General features: G+C 47.1%; 2 protein-coding genes and 2 long non-coding RNA genes across 8 annotated transcripts; 2 read left to right on the plus strand and 2 right to left on the minus strand.

Moving 5' to 3' along the window:
• Positions 1-294: 294 nt before the first annotated feature.
• LOC132474983 (protein starmaker-like) lies at positions 295-1,432 on the plus strand. Its single transcript, XM_060075928.1, has one exon. The coding sequence runs from the start codon at positions 295-297 to the stop codon at positions 1,270-1,272; it is 978 nt and encodes a 325-aa protein (XP_059931911.1). The 3' UTR covers positions 1,273-1,432.
• Positions 1,433-3,315: 1,883 nt separating this feature from the next.
• On the minus strand, positions 3,316-5,026 carry LOC132474960 (uncharacterized). The gene is made up of 2 exons (XR_009529775.1): positions 4,706-5,026; positions 3,316-4,659 (listed from the first exon to the last, which is right to left on the minus strand). It is a non-coding gene; the product is annotated as an uncharacterized LOC132474960 (long non-coding RNA).
• Positions 5,027-5,925: 899 nt separating this feature from the next.
• LOC132474962 (uncharacterized) lies at positions 5,926-6,473 on the plus strand. The gene is made up of 3 exons (XR_009529781.1): positions 5,926-6,132; positions 6,223-6,282; positions 6,358-6,473. It is a non-coding gene; the product is annotated as an uncharacterized LOC132474962 (long non-coding RNA).
• On the minus strand, positions 6,289-20,142 carry lrch3 (leucine-rich repeats and calponin homology (CH) domain containing 3). Of its 5 annotated transcripts, none has more exons than XM_060075839.1 (20): positions 19,822-20,142; positions 18,029-18,173; positions 16,076-16,202; positions 15,136-15,241; positions 13,564-13,700; positions 13,360-13,469; positions 13,066-13,156; positions 12,858-12,924; positions 12,533-12,660; positions 11,877-11,929; positions 11,419-11,467; positions 10,546-10,674; positions 10,403-10,450; positions 10,215-10,268; positions 9,195-9,228; positions 8,726-8,839; positions 8,496-8,578; positions 8,059-8,196; positions 7,469-7,546; positions 6,289-6,611 (listed from the first exon to the last, which is right to left on the minus strand). In XM_060075839.1, the coding sequence occupies exons 1-20, from the start codon at positions 20,057-20,059 to the stop codon at positions 6,471-6,473; spliced, it is 2,070 nt and encodes a 689-aa protein (XP_059931822.1). In that variant the 5' UTR covers positions 20,060-20,142; the 3' UTR covers positions 6,289-6,470. The 5 variants fall into 5 exon arrangements, 4 of the variants coding, with proteins under 4 accessions (XP_059931822.1, XP_059931821.1, XP_059931820.1 ...); XM_060075838.1 differs by having other exon boundaries at positions 12,533-12,657; positions 13,066-13,159; positions 19,822-20,141; XM_060075837.1 differs by having other exon boundaries at positions 13,066-13,159; positions 19,822-20,141.
• Positions 20,143-20,203: the final 61 nt, after the last annotated feature.

The following is a 20,203-nucleotide window of genomic DNA, read 5'->3' on the forward strand; positions in this document are numbered from 1 at the left end:
CTCTGTCTCTCCACCCCAGGGGATTTCAAGCAGGGGCTACGGAATGTGTTCTCTCTTCAGGACCAGGTGATGAGTTGGACTGAAGCCCAGTTTACTTGCAAGACTACAAATGGTACGGGCCTGCACCGTTTAGCTAACGTCAGGAACACCTCCGAGGTGAAGATGTTGTCTCACGTCTGTAACGACATACCTGATAATGATCTCAACAAGGCTAAATGTTTTGTCGGTCTTCGCAAGCGAGGCAATACTTGGAACAGGACGGACGGGGAGGAGAACGTCCTACCCTTGCAGCCCATGGACGAGAATGAGAGGGACAAGAAGGACGAGAAAGACGTGAATGACAAGGAAGAAATGGACAACAAGGACGGGAATGACAAGGATAAGAACGACGACAAGGACGAGAAGGACGAGAATGAAAAGGACGACAAGGACGACAAGGACAAGGACGACAAGGACGACAAGGACGACAAGGACGACAAGGACGACAAGGACAAGGACGACAAGGACAAGGACGACAAGGACGACAAGGACGACAAGGACAAGGACGACAAGGACAAGGACGACAAGGAGGACAAGGACAAGGAGGACAAGGACAAGGACGACAAGGACAAGGACGACAAGGACAAGGACGACAAGGACAAGGACGACATGGACAAGGACGACAAGGACAAGGACGACAAGGAGGACAAGGACGACAAGGACGACAAGGACAAGGACGACAAGGACAAGGACGACAAGGACAAGGACGACAAGGAGGACAAGGACGACAAGGACAAGGATGACAAGGACGACAAGGACAAGAAGGACGAGAAGGACGAGAAGGACGAGAAGGACGAATGTGCTATTGTCTATCAGGACAATCTGCACATACATCCTTGCAATGATAAACTGGCCCATATTTGTGAGAAGTACTTTTTCGTGTTGGTGAAGGAGGAGAAGTCTTGGGAGGAAGCTCTGCTCCACTGCAGGGCAATGGGAGTGGACAAAGGGCTTCCGCCGGGTTCGTATGATCTCCTCAGCTTGCACACCCACGAGGACTTATCCTTCGCCCAGGAAGAGCTGGTCCACGCCGGGACGAGGGAGGTGTGGGTCGGCCTGCGCTGGCTGGCGGGACGCTGGCTGTGGATGGACGGGGAGGAACACAGCGTCTGGAAGTGTCCCGCCGACTGGACCCACTGTGGGAGTCTGTCTAGGCAGCGTCTGGACGCCAGGAGCTGTATGGAGAAGAGGAACTTCTTCTGTCAGCGAGTGAATGCTGTTAATAATGTTTAATATTATTACATAGATGATTCCACAAGCTGAACGTTTTTGTGCATGTAGATTTTAGGACAAGCTTAAATCTAGTAGCTCTACGACATCCATTTTTACTATGAATAAATGTTATATGCAACTATTGTTCTTCCTAAAAGATTATATTCTCCATTCTTCCAATTCATTCTTTATTTAGGCACCTTCACGGTTTGGAGGGATATCAATAATGTGTTTGTTGGGGTGTGGGTGATATTCTATAATACAGTCTATCGGTGTCTATCACTGACATGGTTAACTCTTGCTTGACCAATTACTTTTCTTTTTTGTCTGTTTTTCTATGGTTGTTTTATTTTGGTCTTGTCAGTCTTTGTAAGCTGTTTTTGGTGTTGAGCAATATGTAAAGAAATATATATGTATCTATAAATGTGTCTACAAAATAGCAAATATGTTACTTTTTATAAATGCTCACAATGTGACAATTATCTGCTCCTGCAAAAACCCAATAAACAAAGTAGAAAAAACAATAACCTATGTATGCAATCTAATGTATAGATAATAATAATAATAAGGAAATGCTTATGTGGCTTTCTGGTTGCTTTGTTTATTTCATTGCTTATTACATCTACATTATTTTAATCATATATTGTGGACTATTGTCTCAAAAATATAGTGATTATTGTATTGACAATATATTGATTATTGATCGAATGAGTGTTCATTAGATAGTTTTCTGATAAAAACAAGATAATGCTCCAAAAGCTGAAACGTCGAATAGAAACATGATAGGTGTGTTTCAGTAGGACATGCCCCCTCACAGAGGCGATAAAGCAATGAAAGGTAAGACTCAACCACTGCCCCGCCCCCTCTCTCCCGTCCTGTCACCCATGCTGGTGGACGGCCTCACCCACTTATCCTTTGCTTTATTTCCATGAAGGAAAATGAAGATATGGCTCATGTGTTGAAGTGTTAGCGTGTAGCAGGTTCTAGTTTACCTTTGTATAAATCATTTGGTCCAATTCCTCAGCCTCGAACAACAAAGATACTGTGCCCCAAACATAGTGTGGCGAGCAGCACTGGAATAACGAAACAGCCGTTTGAAACTCCTGTGCCCCTTACACCAAACCATCCAGAGGGTTGCCTTTATACAAACACAACAAACACACAAACACCACAAGTCTTATCCCACCCCCCCTGAGCACCTCGGTGGTGGTATCGTTTGTCGTCAACTCCCCTGCCCCCAATGTCTACGTCATCCCCTCCACCAAACATATTGTCAATGCTGCGAAGGACCCAGTTTTACACCCAGTACAATTTCAAGAACATGACCTGCAAGGATTTTCATTCCTATTTAATGAATAATCATCAATTGTTTGGAAAGATTTAGTCCTATGCCCCACATGATGAGGACTAAATCAGATCCTGGCCATAGTGTAATGGACAAATAAGTGTATTTGTTTACCTTTGTTTTATAGGGACAAACAGAACAGAAAGAAAGAGCCAGTCTTAATTTTACACACTCAACCACAGACATATTTGAAGCATACGACTGAATGCCAAAGAAATATATAATTTTGCAACGTTCAAAAGTCCAGGGAAAATTATTTTCCTCTACTGGTGTTGCTTAGGCCTATAGCCTTATTGAAGCCGTTTGTTTCTGCATATTAGTGTTGTATAGGGCCAATAAAGCTCTTTATCATACATTAGTAACTAAACATGTTAGCATGGCTAGTCTGTTAGCCTGTGAGCGTGTGTGGTAGTGATCAGATCCAGGCATAGTGGAGGGGCTGGATGTTAGCCTGGCTAGCCTGGTTAGCCAGTGAGCGTGAGAGCATGTGCTCTGATCAAGGCGTGGTGCACTGCAGGCCCGTGAAGAGATGGAGGACGAAGGGGAGCAAGAGGAAGACCAAGAAGATGTCCCCATCCTGGTCTCCTGCCGTCATGGAATCCTGGGTGGCATTCTCATCGTATTCACATTCCCTGGATATTTCAATGTTTGTCAAATGATATGTAGGCACTGAAAGGAATGGTGACTCTAAAGCCAACAAGCATACAATCAGACTCCAATGACTTTTTCTTTTTATTATTTAATTCACTTTGCAGTTAACTCTTCAAATGAAGACAGTTTCAATGTATTTATACAGGGTTTCAGGGACAGTAAAAATGTAAAAAGTGTTTTTGTGTAGGAGCTCAAACATGTAAACAACAGGAATGTCTGTGGGCGGGGCCAACTGCCCTCCGCCTGGTCACATGATCCATTGTTGGCATCAAAGGTTTTCTTTACAAACAGAAGAATGTTCCAGAGCACATCGTCTCACAACCTGTTACAAAAGTTAGAATAATACTAATGTATCCTCAGCCCCTTGCCTGGTTCACCCAGCATCCCTCACTGCCGTCGTTCCCCCGTACTGACGGCAGCACTCTCCCATTACAGCTTTACATATATATATTTATATATTTACAGCATATATTTGTACATATATTTAAGAAAGATAAAAATAACCTTGACCTCTTCGTCACTCATGATTCTCTCTGCAGTGAACACTCCACCCGGAGCAGATACACGCCCTGGCTAGCTAGCCTCATAGCACGCTGTAGCTAGCTGGCTACTTAGTGTCATCCTACCCAGTAGCTAGTGTCCGTACAGCATTCTAGCTAGCATGCTAGCCACTGTCCATATGATACTAGCGTGTGCCCATACCATGCTGTAGTTAGCAGGCTGGCTAGTGTCTAAAGCGTGCTGTAGCTACTTTCCATACAACATGCTAGCAGTCTAGCTAGTGTTTTATCCATGGGGTCCATACCATGCTGTGGCTAGTGTCCACATTGTGATCTAGCTAAAACCTTAGCCAATGTACACATCACACTGTGGCTAGTGTTAATAATCCACACAAGCTAGCACCCATAACATTCTCTAGCGAGTATGACCATACAGCATTCTAGCTAGCACACTAGCTAGTGTCCATATCGTGCTCTAGCTAGTGTCACTGTAGAGTGTGCTTGCTAGCACACTAGCTAGTGTCCATACCATTATATGACTAGTGCCCATTTGAGGGTGTAGCTTGTAGCCATACTAGCTACCTTTAAGATAGTGCTAGTGCTATGTCACCTTTAAGATAGTGTCCATACGGTTATCAAGCTAGTGGCCATACAATGCTCTCGTTAGCTTTGAAATAAAAATTATGTATCGACAACTTGCTCTGCCAAGACATGCTGCTTCATGTCTTGGCAGATACTTAGTTCTAACTGTTAAATAACGTTGATTTATTTTACTAAAGTCCAATTTCACTGACTTATTGAACCTCGTCATGGAAGGCAGCTACAGAGGAGCCTCATCTGGTCCCTCGACGTCATAACCACCCCAATTAGACGTCGCTAACCAACCCGACTAGACGTCACCAACCAGCCCGACTAGACGTCATAACCACCCCAATTAGACGTCGCTAACCAACCCGACTAGACGTCACTAACCAACCCGACTCGACGTCATAACCACCCCAATTAGACGTCGCTAACCAACCCGACTCGACGTCATAACCACCCCAATTAGACGTCGCTAACCAACCCGACTCGACGTCATAACCACCCCAATTAGACGTCGCTAACCAACCCGACTCGACGTCATAACCACCCCAATTAGACGTCACTAACCAACCCGACTCGACGTCATAACCACCTCAATAAGAATTCACTAACCACCCCGACTAGACGTCACTAACCACCTGACTAGACGTCACTAACCAACCGACTAGACGTCACTAACCACCCGACATGCATCACTAACCACCTGGCTAGACGTCACTAACCACCTGGCTAGACGTCACTAACCACCTGGCTAGCCGTCACTAACCAGCTGGCTAGACGTCACTAACCACCCGACTAGACGTCACTAACCACCCGGCTAGCCGTCACTAACCACCTGGCTAGCCGTCACTAACCACCTGGCTAGCCGTCACTAACCACCTGGCTAGACGTCACTAACCACCTGGCTAGCCGTCACTAACCACCTGGCTAGCCGTCACTAACCACCTGGCTAGCCGTCACTAACCACCTGGCTAGCCGTCACTAACCACCTGGCTAGCTGTCACTAACCACCTGGCTAGACGTCACTAACCACCTGGCTAGCCGTCACTAACCACCTGGCTAGCCGTCACTAACCACCTGGCTAGACGTCACTAACCACCTGGCTAGACGTCACTAACCACCTGGCTAGACGTCACTAACCACCTGGCTAGACGTCACTAACCACCTGGCTAGACGTCACTAACCACCTGGCTAGACGTCACTAACCACCTGGCTAGACGTCACTAACGCCTCGTGCCCACTGCACCGTCCGTCGTAGGACGTCGGAAGGCGTGGCTGACGGATGGGGGAGCTTTCTAGGGTCGTCAGAGCCCGAGTCGTGTCACAGTGCTTAAATTTGCATACGCGATCTGATTGGATGACGGAGCAGTCGCTGCCGAAAAAGTTGAACATTTTTCAACTTTTTGACGGCGCCGAAGGCTCCAACGGAGCGCACGGATCCACAATGCATTGCACGGTCCGTCCCCATTCAGAGTCAATGGGGTTCGGTCAACCGACGGATGCAGCGGGCACGAGGCGGGACCACCTGGCTAGACGTCACTAACCACCCGACATGCGTCACTTACACCCCTGACTGAATGTGTTTGTTTTATCTTGACAATGGTCCTGACATTATGATGATAAAATATGTCCATCTTATTTGAATTAATTGATGTTAAAAATAGTTTAAAAACAAAATACCTTATTGAAATGGTGAGGACGTTTGAAGAGCCCTCTGCCAACTAGTTGGTCGCCCTTTACCACGACCACCATCATGGCCACTTAACACCGGTAACAAACGAGCGGAAATGGACTAGTCAGGTGTGGACCAGTCAGGTATGGACCAGTCAGGTATGGACCAGTCAGGTATGGACCAGTGAGGTATGGACCAGTGAGGTATGGACCAGTCAGGTATGGACTAGTGAGGTATGGACCAGTCAGGTATGGACCAGTCAGGTATGGACCAGTGAGGTATGGACCAGTCAGGTATGGACCAGTCAGGTATGGACCAGTCAGGTATGGACCAGTCAGGTATGGACCAGTCAGGTATGGACACGCTGCGAGGCCTCCTGCCCTCCCTACATCATCATCTTCATCTTTAAAGCTTTATACAACCCTCATCTCTCTCTGTGTCGGTGTGTGTGTGCGTGTGTGTGCGTCTACATGGCGAGGGGATTGGTTGCCGTGGTGACGGCGGGGCTGTGTCTGGGCGGGGCTAGCTCCAGCAGGGCGCTGACAGTCCCGGACACCAGGGGGAGCCCTCTCTCCTCCAGGACATGGAGGGGCAGACACAGCTGGCTCTACACACACACACACACACACACACACACAATCCCACACACACACACACAGATACAGACACACACAATCCCACACACATACATAGAGATACACACAAACATCAAGATGTACCAACACACGCATCAAGACACACACACACACACACACACACACACACACACACATCAAGGTGCACACACACACACCAGAAGGAGGACAGAAGGGGATAAAACAAAAGGATTTCAACAAATGAATAAATAATAAATAACTTTAGCCATGACAACAGAACTACAGGAAGCAGGTGAGAAAATAACTCAAAATACAGAAGGATGTGGATATCACGTACGTATGTGCGTGTGTGTGTGTGTCAGTAGAGGACACATAGTCCTGATTTTGATAAAACAGGGCGTGGCCGGCCAACTTGTTGGAGGCACGGGGCTAGGGTCTACAGGCGCTGCAGGATCTAGGGTGGCTACAGGAAGTGCAGGGTCTACAGGAGTTGCCCTACACCTACAGGTCGTGTGTGTGTGTGTGTGTGTGTGTGTGTGTGTGTGTGTGTGTGTGTGTGTGTGTGTGTGTGTGTGTGTGTGTGTGTGTGTGTGTGTGTGTGTGTGTGTGTGTGTCGTATTGAACAGTAAAGGGTAAAGGGGATGAAACAAAGTGAAGAGGGTAATGGAGAGAGAGACAGAGAGAGAGAGAGAGAGATTTAGTCTCAGTTTCTGTTGATTTTGTAAAGAGATGACATCAGCGTAACATCACCTTCCTCTCTTGAAAACTCATCCAAACTGCATGCAGGTGTGTATACTAGTTTGCGTGTGTGCGTCCAATCTGTGTGGGTTTGAGAGTATGTTGATGTGTGTTAGCCTGAGTGTGTTACCTGTGGAACACCAATCCTGCGACACGCTTCGAGAAAGTTTTCAACATTGCGGCGACACTTTGCCATCGTCAGTTTAGGCTGTAAAAGAGAGAGGAACAGACTAATGAATAGACTGTCTGTGATAGCTGTGATGAAACAGACTGTCGCTGTGATAAAGGACAGACTGTAGCGGGGATAAAGGACAGACTGTAGCAGTGATTAAGGACAGACTGTAGCTGTGATAAAGGACAGACTGTAGCTGTGATGAAGGACAGACTGTAGCTGTGATGAAGGACAGACTGTAGCTGTGATGAAGGACAGACTGTAGCGGGGATAAAGGACAGACTGTAGCTGTGATACAGGACAGACTGTAGCTGTGATAAAGGACAGACTGTGGCTGTGATAAAGGACAGACTGTAGCTGTGATAAAGGACAGACTGTCGCTGTGATAAAGGACAGACTGTAGCTGTGATAAAGGACAGACTGTAGCTGTGATAAAGGACAGACTGTAGCTGTGATAAAGGACAGACTGTAGCTGTGATTAAGGACAGACTGTAGCTGTGATAAAGGACAGACTGTAGCGGGGATAAAGCTCCTTGGGGTACACTCACCACAGCGGGGGAGGGGACGTGGATGCTGGACACAGAGCGCGGGCGTACGTGATTGGCGAGATGACACAGGACCACCCCGTCGGTCAAGGCTGAACCCAGGTCGCTAGGCAACGACACCTTGAGTCGGGCCTCGATGTTCTGAGGGAGACGGCCGCTTCATGTTGTGAATAGGGCCATCACAGATACAAAATACCAAGCTTCGGCTGATCATTACTTTACATATTCAATTTCCAGCGCGTATCTGATTGTTTTTTTCCTTTTCATTTCTACAGTGTTCATTTAAAAACAAATAGAAGATAAATCTACTATTATTAAAAGGCAGATTCCTGGTATCTTTTGGCCTCGTTCAAACATTGAAAAAGCTGCTAAACACGTGGTTATTAAGATCTTTCTCCAGGCTGAGGCTTCGGCTGAAAGAGAAGAGCCTCTGGGCTGACCTTGCGTAGCTGCTCCACCAGCTGTGCCTCCTCTCCCACCAGGGCAGGAGGAGCAGGAGGAGGGGCAGCAGGTGCTCCATCACCTGGAGGAGAAGAAGAGTGTTAGTGGAGAGGTTCACCACAGCCAAAGAGCTCGAAGCAGCTGGGAGGAGCTGGAATGAAGGGGGGGGGGGGGGGGGGGGAGGAGAGAGCGGCTACGAGAAGCTAGGAGGAGGAGCCAGTTGCGTTACCTTTCCTTTTGTCCTCTCGCATACTCAGACGATATAGAAAGCTCTCTGGTCTGTGATTGGCTGACCGGCTTGGTGACACACCTCCAGCATTAGGATAGGACGGGGATGGGTGGGCTGAAAGAACGAGCGAGAGTTGTATCGGTCACTGGTACACAACACAGTGAGGTAGTTCAAGTAGGTAAATATGTGTAACTCCCAAATTCCAGAATAGGATTTTTATTTTTTGATATTTAAACAGCCTTAATTTGTTTTTATTAAGCCTTTCTTAGTGGTTCAATCAATGAATTGTATTTCATCAAAAATAATGCCCCCCTCGCAAAATGTAACCTCCCCCCCCCCCTCAGTGACCTCATCCTGGCACCGTGCCATCTGACCCAAAGCCTGGACTGTGGACCACATACTCAGGCCCACTCTGCAGGGAGGGTGGGGATCAACAGAATAACACATCACGGTGTTAGACGGTGTTTACCTGTGGACGACAGGGCGGCCCTCTCCTCGCCCTGCTGCGGGACAGAAGGTACAAACACAAGATTAGACACACACACACACACACACACACACACACACACACACACACACACACACACACACACACACACACACACACACACACACACACACACACACACACACACACACACACACACACACACACCTATTATAAGGGTTATGATTATGAAATGATTATGAAAATGGGCAGGACAATGGTATGGGTTGTGATTGTAATGTTATTATAATATGGTTATTTTAATATTACAATGGACAGGGTTCTATTCGTATCCTTATCACATATAATGTTATAAGTGTTATAGAAGTTATTGTAATGTTATTATACTTTTATAATGAAGTGGCATAGCAGTTATTATATAAAATGCTTATTTTTATTTTACAATTTTGCAAATTGATGAGTGGTATTAAATAAGCAAAATAACACTTTACATCCATTATAGTATTTATTCAATTATAAACAAATTGCTATAGCAAGGGTTATGATTTTATTGTGATTGTAATATTAAAATAAAGTTAGGAGATACAATAAAATATTCACACTTGACTCACGTCATTATTATATGGCCATTTTTATATTATAATGAACTGTTATTGCAGTGTTAACAGTGTGAACATTGTTATATTAGTATGGTTATTGTTCTACTATAATGAACAGGGTTATAGTCGTTTTAATACAATAAAGTTATTGTAATATTATCAACAACGGTGTTATAGTAGTGTTATTATATGGTTTTGTTATATTATAAAGAACAATGGTATAATAGTGATATTATAAAAAGTTTCTTATAATATTGCATTAGTATGAGGGGTATTGAATAAGATGCATAACACCTTACATCCATTATAGTAATTATCATGTTTTTATTATATGAACATTGCTAAAGCAGGGGTAATCAATGTATTATAGATACATTAAAATTATCAAATTCTAATATACAATATATTTATATATATATTTGAACGAGTTTTTTTTTTTTACCATGAAGAGGGCGGAGTCATCTGTATGTGTGGAACGTCTGGAGGGACAAACACTCTGAACACACACACACACACACACACACTTAGAGATGAGCGATGGATGGGGGGGGCTATGACACACATGGACAATGTGATTAAAACAGAACACACACGCAAAAAAAGACACACACACACACACACACACTTTACCTCTCGGTCCCCAGGGGCCAGCTTGGTCGGACTCAGGGCTGATTTATGCTGAAATCAAAGTAAAACACAACGGTTATAATCACATTAAAACCGCTTTTTGTCAAGACGGTAGGATGGCCGCCCTAGCAACCATAGTAGGCCACCTTTGCAAAGGCGGGGACGGAGTCTCGTGGGCTGGCCTGGCTACGGCTCCTCTCCTCTTCGTAGCGCTGAGCAGCGATCTGGGCCTCCCTCCTCACACGCTCCACTCCCCCTGGTGGTGCTGGTGGTCTCTGCATGGCACACTTCAGCAGTTAATCCTCCTCCCCCACCTCCTCCACCTTCCACAGTTACTCTTCCACATTCAACACTTGCATTCCTCCAGTTCCTCTACATCTACGTTACACAGGTTCTCCTACACAGATACCCCCCACCTCCACCTCCCCCCCGTTCAACAGTTACCCTCCTCCACCTCCTCCACCTCCTCCTCCCCGTTCAACAGTTACCCTCCACCTCCTCCTCCTCCACCTCCTCCTCCCTGTTCAACAGTTACCCTCCACCTCCTCCTCCTCCACCTCCTCCTCCTCCCCCCCGTTCAACAGTTACCCTCCTCCTCCCCCCCGTTCAACAGTTACACTCCTCCTCCTCCCCCCCGTTCAACAGTTACCCTCCACCTCCTCCCCGTTCAACAGTTACACTCCTCCTCCTCCCCCCCGTTCAACAGTTACCCTCCTCCTCCTCCCCGTTCAACAGTTACCCTCCTCCTCCCCCCCGTTCAACAGTTACCCTCCTCCTCCTCCCCCCCGTTCAACAGTTACCCTCCTCCACCTCCTCCCCATTCAACAGATACACTCAACCTCCTCCTCCTCCTCCTCCTCCTCCTCCCCGTTCAACAGTTACACTCAACCTCCTCCTCCTCCTCCTCCTCCTCCTCCTCCTCCTCCCCGTTCAACAGTTGCCCTCCTCCACCTCCTCCTCCTCCCCGGTCAACAGTTCCACTCCTCCACCTCCTCCTGATCCCCGGCCTGCTGTCTCACCTGATGTTCAGCACTAGGGGGCGCTGACGACGCACCGTCCACCACACTCCTGCCAGAGAGAGACAGTACAGATGAGTATAGGTAGGAGCGACAGGAGAGAGAGACAGCACGGGCAAGTACCGCTGAGAGAGAGACAAAATAGGAGGGAGAGGAAAGGTGAGGGAGGGTCAGGTGAGAGAGAGAGAATACAAGTAAGAGAAAGGAGAGATGGACAGATTAGAAATGATGAGAATGGCAGGTCAGAGAGACAAGTGAGGGACAGGTGAGAGAGAATAGGGAAAAAAGAGAGAGACCAGGTGAAAGAGACCGGTAAGAGAGAAAGAAGTAAGTGGGACAAGGTATAAGAGAGAGAGGTGGGAGTAAAAGAGGTGAGAGACAGACCAGGTGAGAGACAAAGGTAAGACAGAAAGAGGTGGGAGAGAAAGACAGGGCCCGGTAGAGGAACATAAGCTTCAAACCTGTTGTGTCTCCTCAACTCCTCCCTGTTGGGAGTGGCTTTACCTGGAGATCCCTGCAGGGGGAGAGAGAGAGACACACAGGTAGGAAGAAAGACAGGTAAACTGCTGTGTCCATAGTAACCTGAGAGTGGTCAGTGAAAGTCAAAGCAAGCGAGAGAGTTGTGGGTGTGGCCAGAGAGAGGGGCGTGGCTAGAGGAGAATAAATATATATAATGCAATTAATAATAACTCTCTAAAACTCTCTTAAAATAATGCAGTGTTATCTTCACACGATGCAAGGACCATTGCTAAAGTCCCTTAAAATGACTGTGGAGGCGAGAGCATATAAAAGAGATACTCTCAGGACAGAGTTAGGGGCGTGGCTCGTAGAGAGTGGTGGGTTGGACCAGATAGGGGGGCATGGCTAGAGGAGGGTAGTGGGTGGGACCAGAGAGAGGGGCGTGGCTTGAGTGGTTGGGACCAGAGAGAGGGGCGATGCTAGAGGAGAGCGGTGGGTGGGACCGCAGAGAGGGGCGTGTCTAGAGGAGTGGTGGGTGGGACCGGAGAGAGGGGCGTGGCTAGAGTGGTGGTTGGGACCGGAGAGAGGGGCGTGGCTAGAGGAGAGTGGTGGGTGGGACCAGATAGAGGGGCGTGGCTAGATTAGGGGGCGGGTCTACCTCTGTGGTGATGCGTCTCTCGATGTAGGCCATGAACTGAGAGCTGAGGCTGATGCCATCGGCTCCTCCACGTCCCTCGTCGTCCTCATCTGGACAGCTGTCTATAAAGTCTATCTGCTCCGACTCTGCTGCAAGCACACATACGTAGATAGACAATCGGTTTATGATATGTTTTAATAATGTCAATGTGTATGAGTCAATGAGGTAAATGTTATAGGGCCTTTAATAAAAAAAAAACTGTCCCGAGTTTAAACAGCAACATTACACCAGACCTCCCACCCTGTGTGTGTGAATCTGTGTGGGTGTGTGCGCGTGTGTGTGTTACCAGATCCGTTGGGTCCCGGAGGTCCTAGTCTACGATGTCGCTGCTCCTCTGACTGCTCCTCAACGGGCTGAAACACACAGGAAGAAGCCGAACAGGAAGTGATGTAGGATGTCGTGTGACCTCCGGCATGTGAACTGTGTGTTTGGTATTTCAGGTTACGATAAGTACTAGTAGTAGTATTAAGTAGCACTAGTTAGAGTATTATTACCTCGTTACCAGACCATCTCTTGTCTCCACTGTCCACACTGTTGAACCCTGAGTCCAGTGCTCCGTAGGGGCGGCCGAGGTAGAGATCCTCACTACTAGAGAGAGAGAGAAAGAGAAAGAGAAAGAGAGGGAGAGGTGTGTGAATTGTAATATGGAATATTACCAGGAGTAGTAAACCTTAATTCTATGACATAATATATTATAATGTATTATGTAATATGTATAATACCCAGTGGTTGTACACCTGAATATTATAACAATGAAGTGTAATGCAATATGTAATTTGTAATATTACCACGAGTTGAAGACTTGAGTCCTCCGCTCAAACTCTGGGAGGTCCGATGTAGTCTTCGCTGCCTCCTGGTTTAGGTATTTAAATATGTGGATTTTACCCTTTATACACACCTAGAACAAATAGACAAACAAATATATATCGTAATGCACTGAATACCGTCGTCTGCACATGATACCGTTGTGCGTGTGCGTGTGTGTGCTTTACGTGTGCGGGGGGGCTCTGCAGGGGGTTGTGGTCCAGGATGATGACGTGGAGATGGGCCAGCTGGCGGTAGCAGGAGGGGATGGAGGTCACCTTGTTGCAGGAGAAGTCCAGACGCACCAGGGGCAGTAGAGACAGCTCTACACACATGGTACACACACACACACATTACAATCATGTTATAGATACACAGGGTGCACACACATTACAATCATGTTATACGCACACATTACAAACATTTTATAAACACATATGGTACACACGCATTGTAAACATTTTATACACGCATGGTACACAGACATTGCAAAAATGTTACACGCATTATGATTATTGCACTTTATAGCTATGTTGGTTTACTTTGTGTCATGTCGTTTTGTTTAAGAAATATATACTATCAGGGCTCCAGACTAACTTTTTCCTTGGGTGCACTGGTGCGCCTACATTTTTTATTTGGGTGCACCAGCACGTATTTATGGTGCACCCAAGTTTTGAGTTGTTGAGGGGGGGTGGGGGGGGGTTGGACCGTGCCTGCCTTGCACTGAGTTGTTGACGGGGGGGGGGGGCAACCGCACCGGTTGCACGTCGATATTTACGCCATTGATTAATAATATTTTGACCATTAAATAAATGCCGAATCTGTATCTCTCATAAAGAATATCGTCAGACAATGCCAAGGGATCGGTTCTCTCCCGAAAAACCCTCTGTCTCCGGAGAGACGCCTGTACGATAAGTGCGCCGAGGTCCATGGGAACACCCACAAATGGTGACGCCATTATCGGAGGAGGGGCTAGGAAGCTGCGCACGCCGATATAAGTAGCCGATCTCCGGGTAGACTCGCTGAAAGGCTGCTCCCGACCAGGTTTGGTTGCGAGCGTAAGTCACCATGGTGATACAGCGACGCTTAAAGAGATCGACTTTCATGGTACAGCTAACCCAGGCTTTCAGCTCAACATACCTCGCTAACCCTCTAATCGAGCTTCGTAGTACAGGCCCCTGGATTGGGCTTCGCGGGTTTGTTTACCGGCGTTGCTATCGTTACCGGTCTTGCGTGTTCCAACGGTTTATTAGGTATAATAATAATAATAAAAAATGAAATTTATATAGCGCTTAATATGGTACTCTAAGACGCTAGGTATCTAATATATCGCTGTCTAATCAATACTTCATTCACTGCCTCTTCCGTGGTTATTACAATATTATGAATAGACTGCTCTGTAAAAAAAATAAAAATTTACCAGATCAATTTTCAGTCGCACCGGTGCGGCCAAATAAAATATTTGGTCGCACTACCCCGAATTCTAGGCGCATGTGCGCCCAAATTAGGCGCACTCTGGAGCCCTGACTATAGCGTGCTATTATAGTATAAATATTTCCTGTTGGGGGACAACCAGAAACATCGCATTTGATCAGTTACCGAACTGAAAACCATAACGAGAACCAAAACCGTCACACACACACACACACACACACACACACACACACACACACACACACACACACACACACACACACACACACACACACACACACACACACACACACACACACACACACACACACACACACACACCGTACCAGCAGGGAGTTGGAGCAGGTGGTTTCTACGTATGTTCAGGTCCCTCAGGGTCTCCAGCCGACCCACCTGGGAGGGCAGCACCTGGATCTCATTACAGCTCACATCCTGTTAACATAGACACACCCCCATCCTGTTAACATACACGCCTCCATCCTCATCACATCCTGTTAACATAGACACACCCGTAACCTGTTAACATACACACCTCCATCCTCATCACATCCTGTTAACAGACACACCTCCATCCTCATCACATCCTGTTATCAAAGAAACATCTCCTTCCTCATCACATCCTGTTAACAGACACATCACCACCACATCCTATTAACACACACCTCCATCCTCATCACATCCTGCTAACTAACACCTCCATCCTCATCACATCCAGACAATATAAACACCTTCATCATCACCAGCCACATCAACACCATGAAGATGGGAGGGGGGACAGACATTAGAGCAGACAGACAGGAGGGGATAGACATTAGAGGGGACAGACGGGAGAGGGGACAGACAGGAGAGGGGACAGACGGGAGAGGGGACAGACGGGAGAGGGGACTAACGGGAGAGGGGACAGACATGAGAGGGGACAGACATGAGAGGGGACAGACCGGAGAGCAGACAGACAGGAGAGAGGACAGACAGGAGAGCGGCCAAAACGGAGAGCGGATAGACAGGAGAGAGGACAGACAGGAGAGCGGACAGACAGGAGAGCGGCCAAAACGGAGAGCGGATAGACAGGAGAGAGGACAGACAGGAGAGAGGACAGACAGGAGAGCAGACAGACAGGAGAGAGGACAGACAGGAGAGCAGACAGACAGGAGAGAGGACAGACAGGAGAGCAGACGGACAGGAGAGCAGACAGACAGGAGAGCAGACAGACAGGAGAGCAGACAGACAGGAGAGCAGACAGACGAGAGCAGACAGACAGGTACAGACCAGTTCCGTCAGGTGTCTGAGCTGACCCAGCTCTTCCGGGAGGGAAACCAGTTTGTTGTTGCAGGCGATCAGAACCTTGAGAGGCAGACTGCACACCACCGCGGGCAGGACACACAGCTGGTTCCGACTGGAGGAATACATTCATTTATTAGGCCTAAAAAATACATTTGTTTTGTTCCGGTTTCCGACCGACCCTGTCAATTTATGTGCGACCCAAATTATTTTATGAGATGCTGTAAAAAAAAAAAAAAAAAAAGTAAATTCCCTACCTACCGATGACCTCAACTGACAACCAACAGGAACCAAACTTTTTTATTTTTTTAGGCCATATAACCACAGATTACTACTACCTTTATAGTATATAGTCCTACATTAACATAAACCGCTGCCGGTAGGATATATAGCTGTAAACCATTAGGGCAAAAGTTCTCGGCAGTGGATCGATTGGTTGGTCGATATGCACTTGTTCAACCAAATTCTCATTGGTTGGAAAATCCCTGTTGCTCCTTAAAGGGGACCGATTAAGCTTTTCGACTTTTATTACCTATAAACGTTGTTATAATGATTGATAGTCATGTTTAACCATACACAAAAAACGATGTAGATTTTCGGGAAACTCTTCCTCTCAATTGGGAGCTTTCAGGATTCTCTGTCAACGATCAGTTTCGTCCTTCTCCGCCCCCTCGCCCCCCTCCTGCCAACCCAACTCCGTTGTGATTGGTTACCTTCCTTGAAGCGCGCGCGCGGGCAGACCAGGCATATGGGGTCGCGGCAGGAGTGCCTCTACGTAGATGATTTCCCGGAAATGTGAACAAGTGAATCGCAAACGTTGTCCCAAATGTTTAGCGCTCTGCACAGCCACCCCAGACTGTCAGCAGGGAATACGTCAAAATGCATGTACTTCATTATTTGACACTTTAGTATGGTTCAACATGACTATCAATCATTATAACAACGTTTATAGGTCATAAAAGTCGAAAAAGCATAATAGGTCCCCTTTAATGAAAAACCGAAATCTTAATCCATTATTTTCAGGGGTAGGAGAGACAAAATGCAGAATATTTTTTGATTTGTAGTCCGTATTGTGTTGAAAATAATATAATTTATTAATAAAAAGAATATTAAAGGCTCCATAGTTAGTTTTAATATAATAATTGTATGGTTTAATACTTATAAAACAGGAGGTCAAAACCCTGCCCGTTTTCATTACTTTGAACTCGCCAAACTAAAGGAAGGCTGCTAGTCGTAACTAAATTAACATTAACTCTTCTCCAGACTAATGAGAATCTGTCACAGAAGCTGTCGGTGTAACAGCATCTTATTAAAAAGGACGCAAAAACGTATGCAGACGTATCATCGAAAAACCAATGGCCTGGGTATTTTTGTCTGCAATGCTCCGGCGACTTTCTTGTTAAACGCTCAGCATGCTTGAATGTGAATAGATCAGAATCGGCACCCGAGCAGGAATGGCAGCAGCATCGAATCGCGGACGCATGCCAATACAATAGAATCATCCGTCGTGTGTGACCCTACCCAGCATGACGCTTACATGATTGAGCTCGGACTCGGACCATGAGTGGATCTGAAACCCATTGACTTCCTCTGAACACCACTAACTGGTCGAATTTCAGTCTGTCAAAATGTCTTTGGTTTACAACAGCACGTATATTTATATACTGTAGTTAACATCAAATATAAACCCCCCCCCCCCCCCCCCCCCCCCCCCCCCGCCATCCCAACAGACGGTTATACCCAGTGAAACATCGTTTATTATGACAAACAATCTCAAAGTTATTAAGTGAATGTCACACACCCTTTGTTTGTACCTGAAGTTGGAGGTGTGCGTGTACCTGATTTAGGTAGTTGAGGGCGTGTGTGAACTGGATGTTACGGTAGGTATGTAATGTTGTGTGAGTGTATACCCAAGGTTTGGGTAGGGGAGGGAGTGCGTACCTGATGTTTAGGTAGGTGAGTGCCTGCAGGTTCACCAGGCTGTCTGGTAGGGTGCGCAGGCAGTTGTGATAGAGGTTCAGACTCTCCAGCGATACGTAGACACACACCTCCGCTGGGACCTCAGCCAAGCGGTTCCGGGACAGATCTGAACGAACACACACACACACACACACACTTTACTGAGCCTGGCTCCTAGAGGCCCTCATTACCAGAGAGTACTAGCATGTTTCATTGCCCCCCCAGAGGCCCTCATGACTGTAGTGCTAGTATGCTAAACTGGCTCCCAGGGGCCCTCATGACTAGAGTACTAGTGTGCTAAACTGGCTCTAATAACCACTACCACTAGTACTAGGGTACTAACTGATTTAACTGGCACCTCAGGGGCTGTCATGATCTCATGATCATATTGGAAGGTTATACTGAGCCTCATTTGGCCATTCCTTTTCCCTTCAGGGTGTGTGTGTGTGTGTGTGTGTGTGTGTGTGTGTTCTCCATTAAACATAACGATATAAAAGAATGGAAGCTCTTCCAAGAACATCAAATGGCTCGAGTACATCTTGTTTAAGCACTTGGGATAAACGTAGAACTGTGTGTCCGATTACGCTCTTGAATACCACTAGTAAAAAAACAAGCATTGTACTTCTAATTTCCTCACACTCTGTCCATCTTGTTTTTAACTAGGCCATGTAGCACGTAAATAGTTTTTTGTAGCAACTGGAGTTCAGCAACTTAAGTGTATTTTTTCATTGTTCTCAGCGTTACTTGGCAGTCACTTTGGATAAAGGTGTCAGCCAAATAATTAAATGAAATACATGTGTGTAACGTGCGTGTGTGTAGCTGTAGGGAATCTGAACTCTTCAGCAGAAAGTACACATCCCCATGGCAATGTCTGCTTCCTGTGGGCTGGTATTATGGGATGCACTGGCAAACAGATGGAGACGTGTGGACATTGCATGTTTCTCTAGGGACAATGGATCCTGCAAACTGAGTGATGTGGAGGTCTGGTGCCTAGATGAGACATTCCACAGTAAATTGCATCAATGAAAGACAGTCTGTCTGTCTGTCTGGTGATCTCTGTCTGAGTTCAGCTGATCCCGGACCAGGCTACCTGCTAGAGAAGGGAGGGAGGGAGGGGCCAGTGTTTGTGTTTTCTAATGGCTCCATGCCGCAATCATAACCGGGATATTTAACGCTGCTGGTCTATGAATATATACAGCATGCCACTGTCACAGTACTTCTCTTTTCTCCGATCTGCTAAGGCGACTAGTGGTAACTTCTGGAGATCAGTAGAATACCATAATGACAGACTACCCGTATTGTTGTTTACTAGACAGCCAACTCCTGCTGTCCCGTGTGATGTGCCGGGCTGCAGGACCTTGCTTCAACTGGCAGGGTAAACTTCTCAGGATAGACAACTTTTTACATTCAACTAGACTCTCAGGACCAAGCTGGTTCCGAATATTCAAGTGGTGGTCCGGTGGTCTGACGGCTAACCGGATAGCAACACTAGCTCTTTAAGGACCCCACTTCTTCCAGGAGTCCTGAAGGGCTGATCCTTAGACAAGTGGGGGACTAAGGATTCATAAATATTGTCACGTTTAATCACCAAATAAACTTAAATTAGAGTTATTTAAGTCCCAAGTTGGTCCTGGTTGCATCCCCCCAGAACTCCTCACCAGGCCTCCCGTCAAACACTGGGACCTACTACTCATGCCCTTCCGCCCCCGACTTCTGGGAGCCAGGGCGGGGTTGACCCGGCCCATCCCCGCGGCCGAACCCCGGCTCGGACTCACCGGCCCTGGTGGTGTCTGTGAGGTCGTGGTTGGCGGCGCTCCGGGGGAACTCCTTCAGCTTCCTGCCGCTCAGGTTCAGGGCGCCGGTGGCGGAGGCTTCGTCCAACGCCCGGTCCAGGGACCTGTTCCACGACGACGCCGGGGCCGACCCTCCGTTATTCCCGACCAAAACACTCCCTGGGACGCTAAATCCGGGTACGGTAGACTCCGCAGACCCCAGTAGAACCGAGGCGGCCATTACACACTAGGCTAGTTAGCTGCTAACTGCTAGCACTCCCAAACTGTCCAGGAGAAGTTTGGCGCATGCGCACAACAGGGGATAGACTTGTGGTTGTGATGATGAAGACAATTCAGAGATTCAGATACATTATTGATACTGGGG

The sequence above is a fragment of the Gadus macrocephalus genome, chromosome 16 (genome assembly GCF_031168955.1).
Source record: "Gadus macrocephalus chromosome 16, ASM3116895v1".
NCBI classification, from domain to species: domain Eukaryota; kingdom Metazoa; phylum Chordata; class Actinopteri; order Gadiformes; family Gadidae; genus Gadus; species Gadus macrocephalus.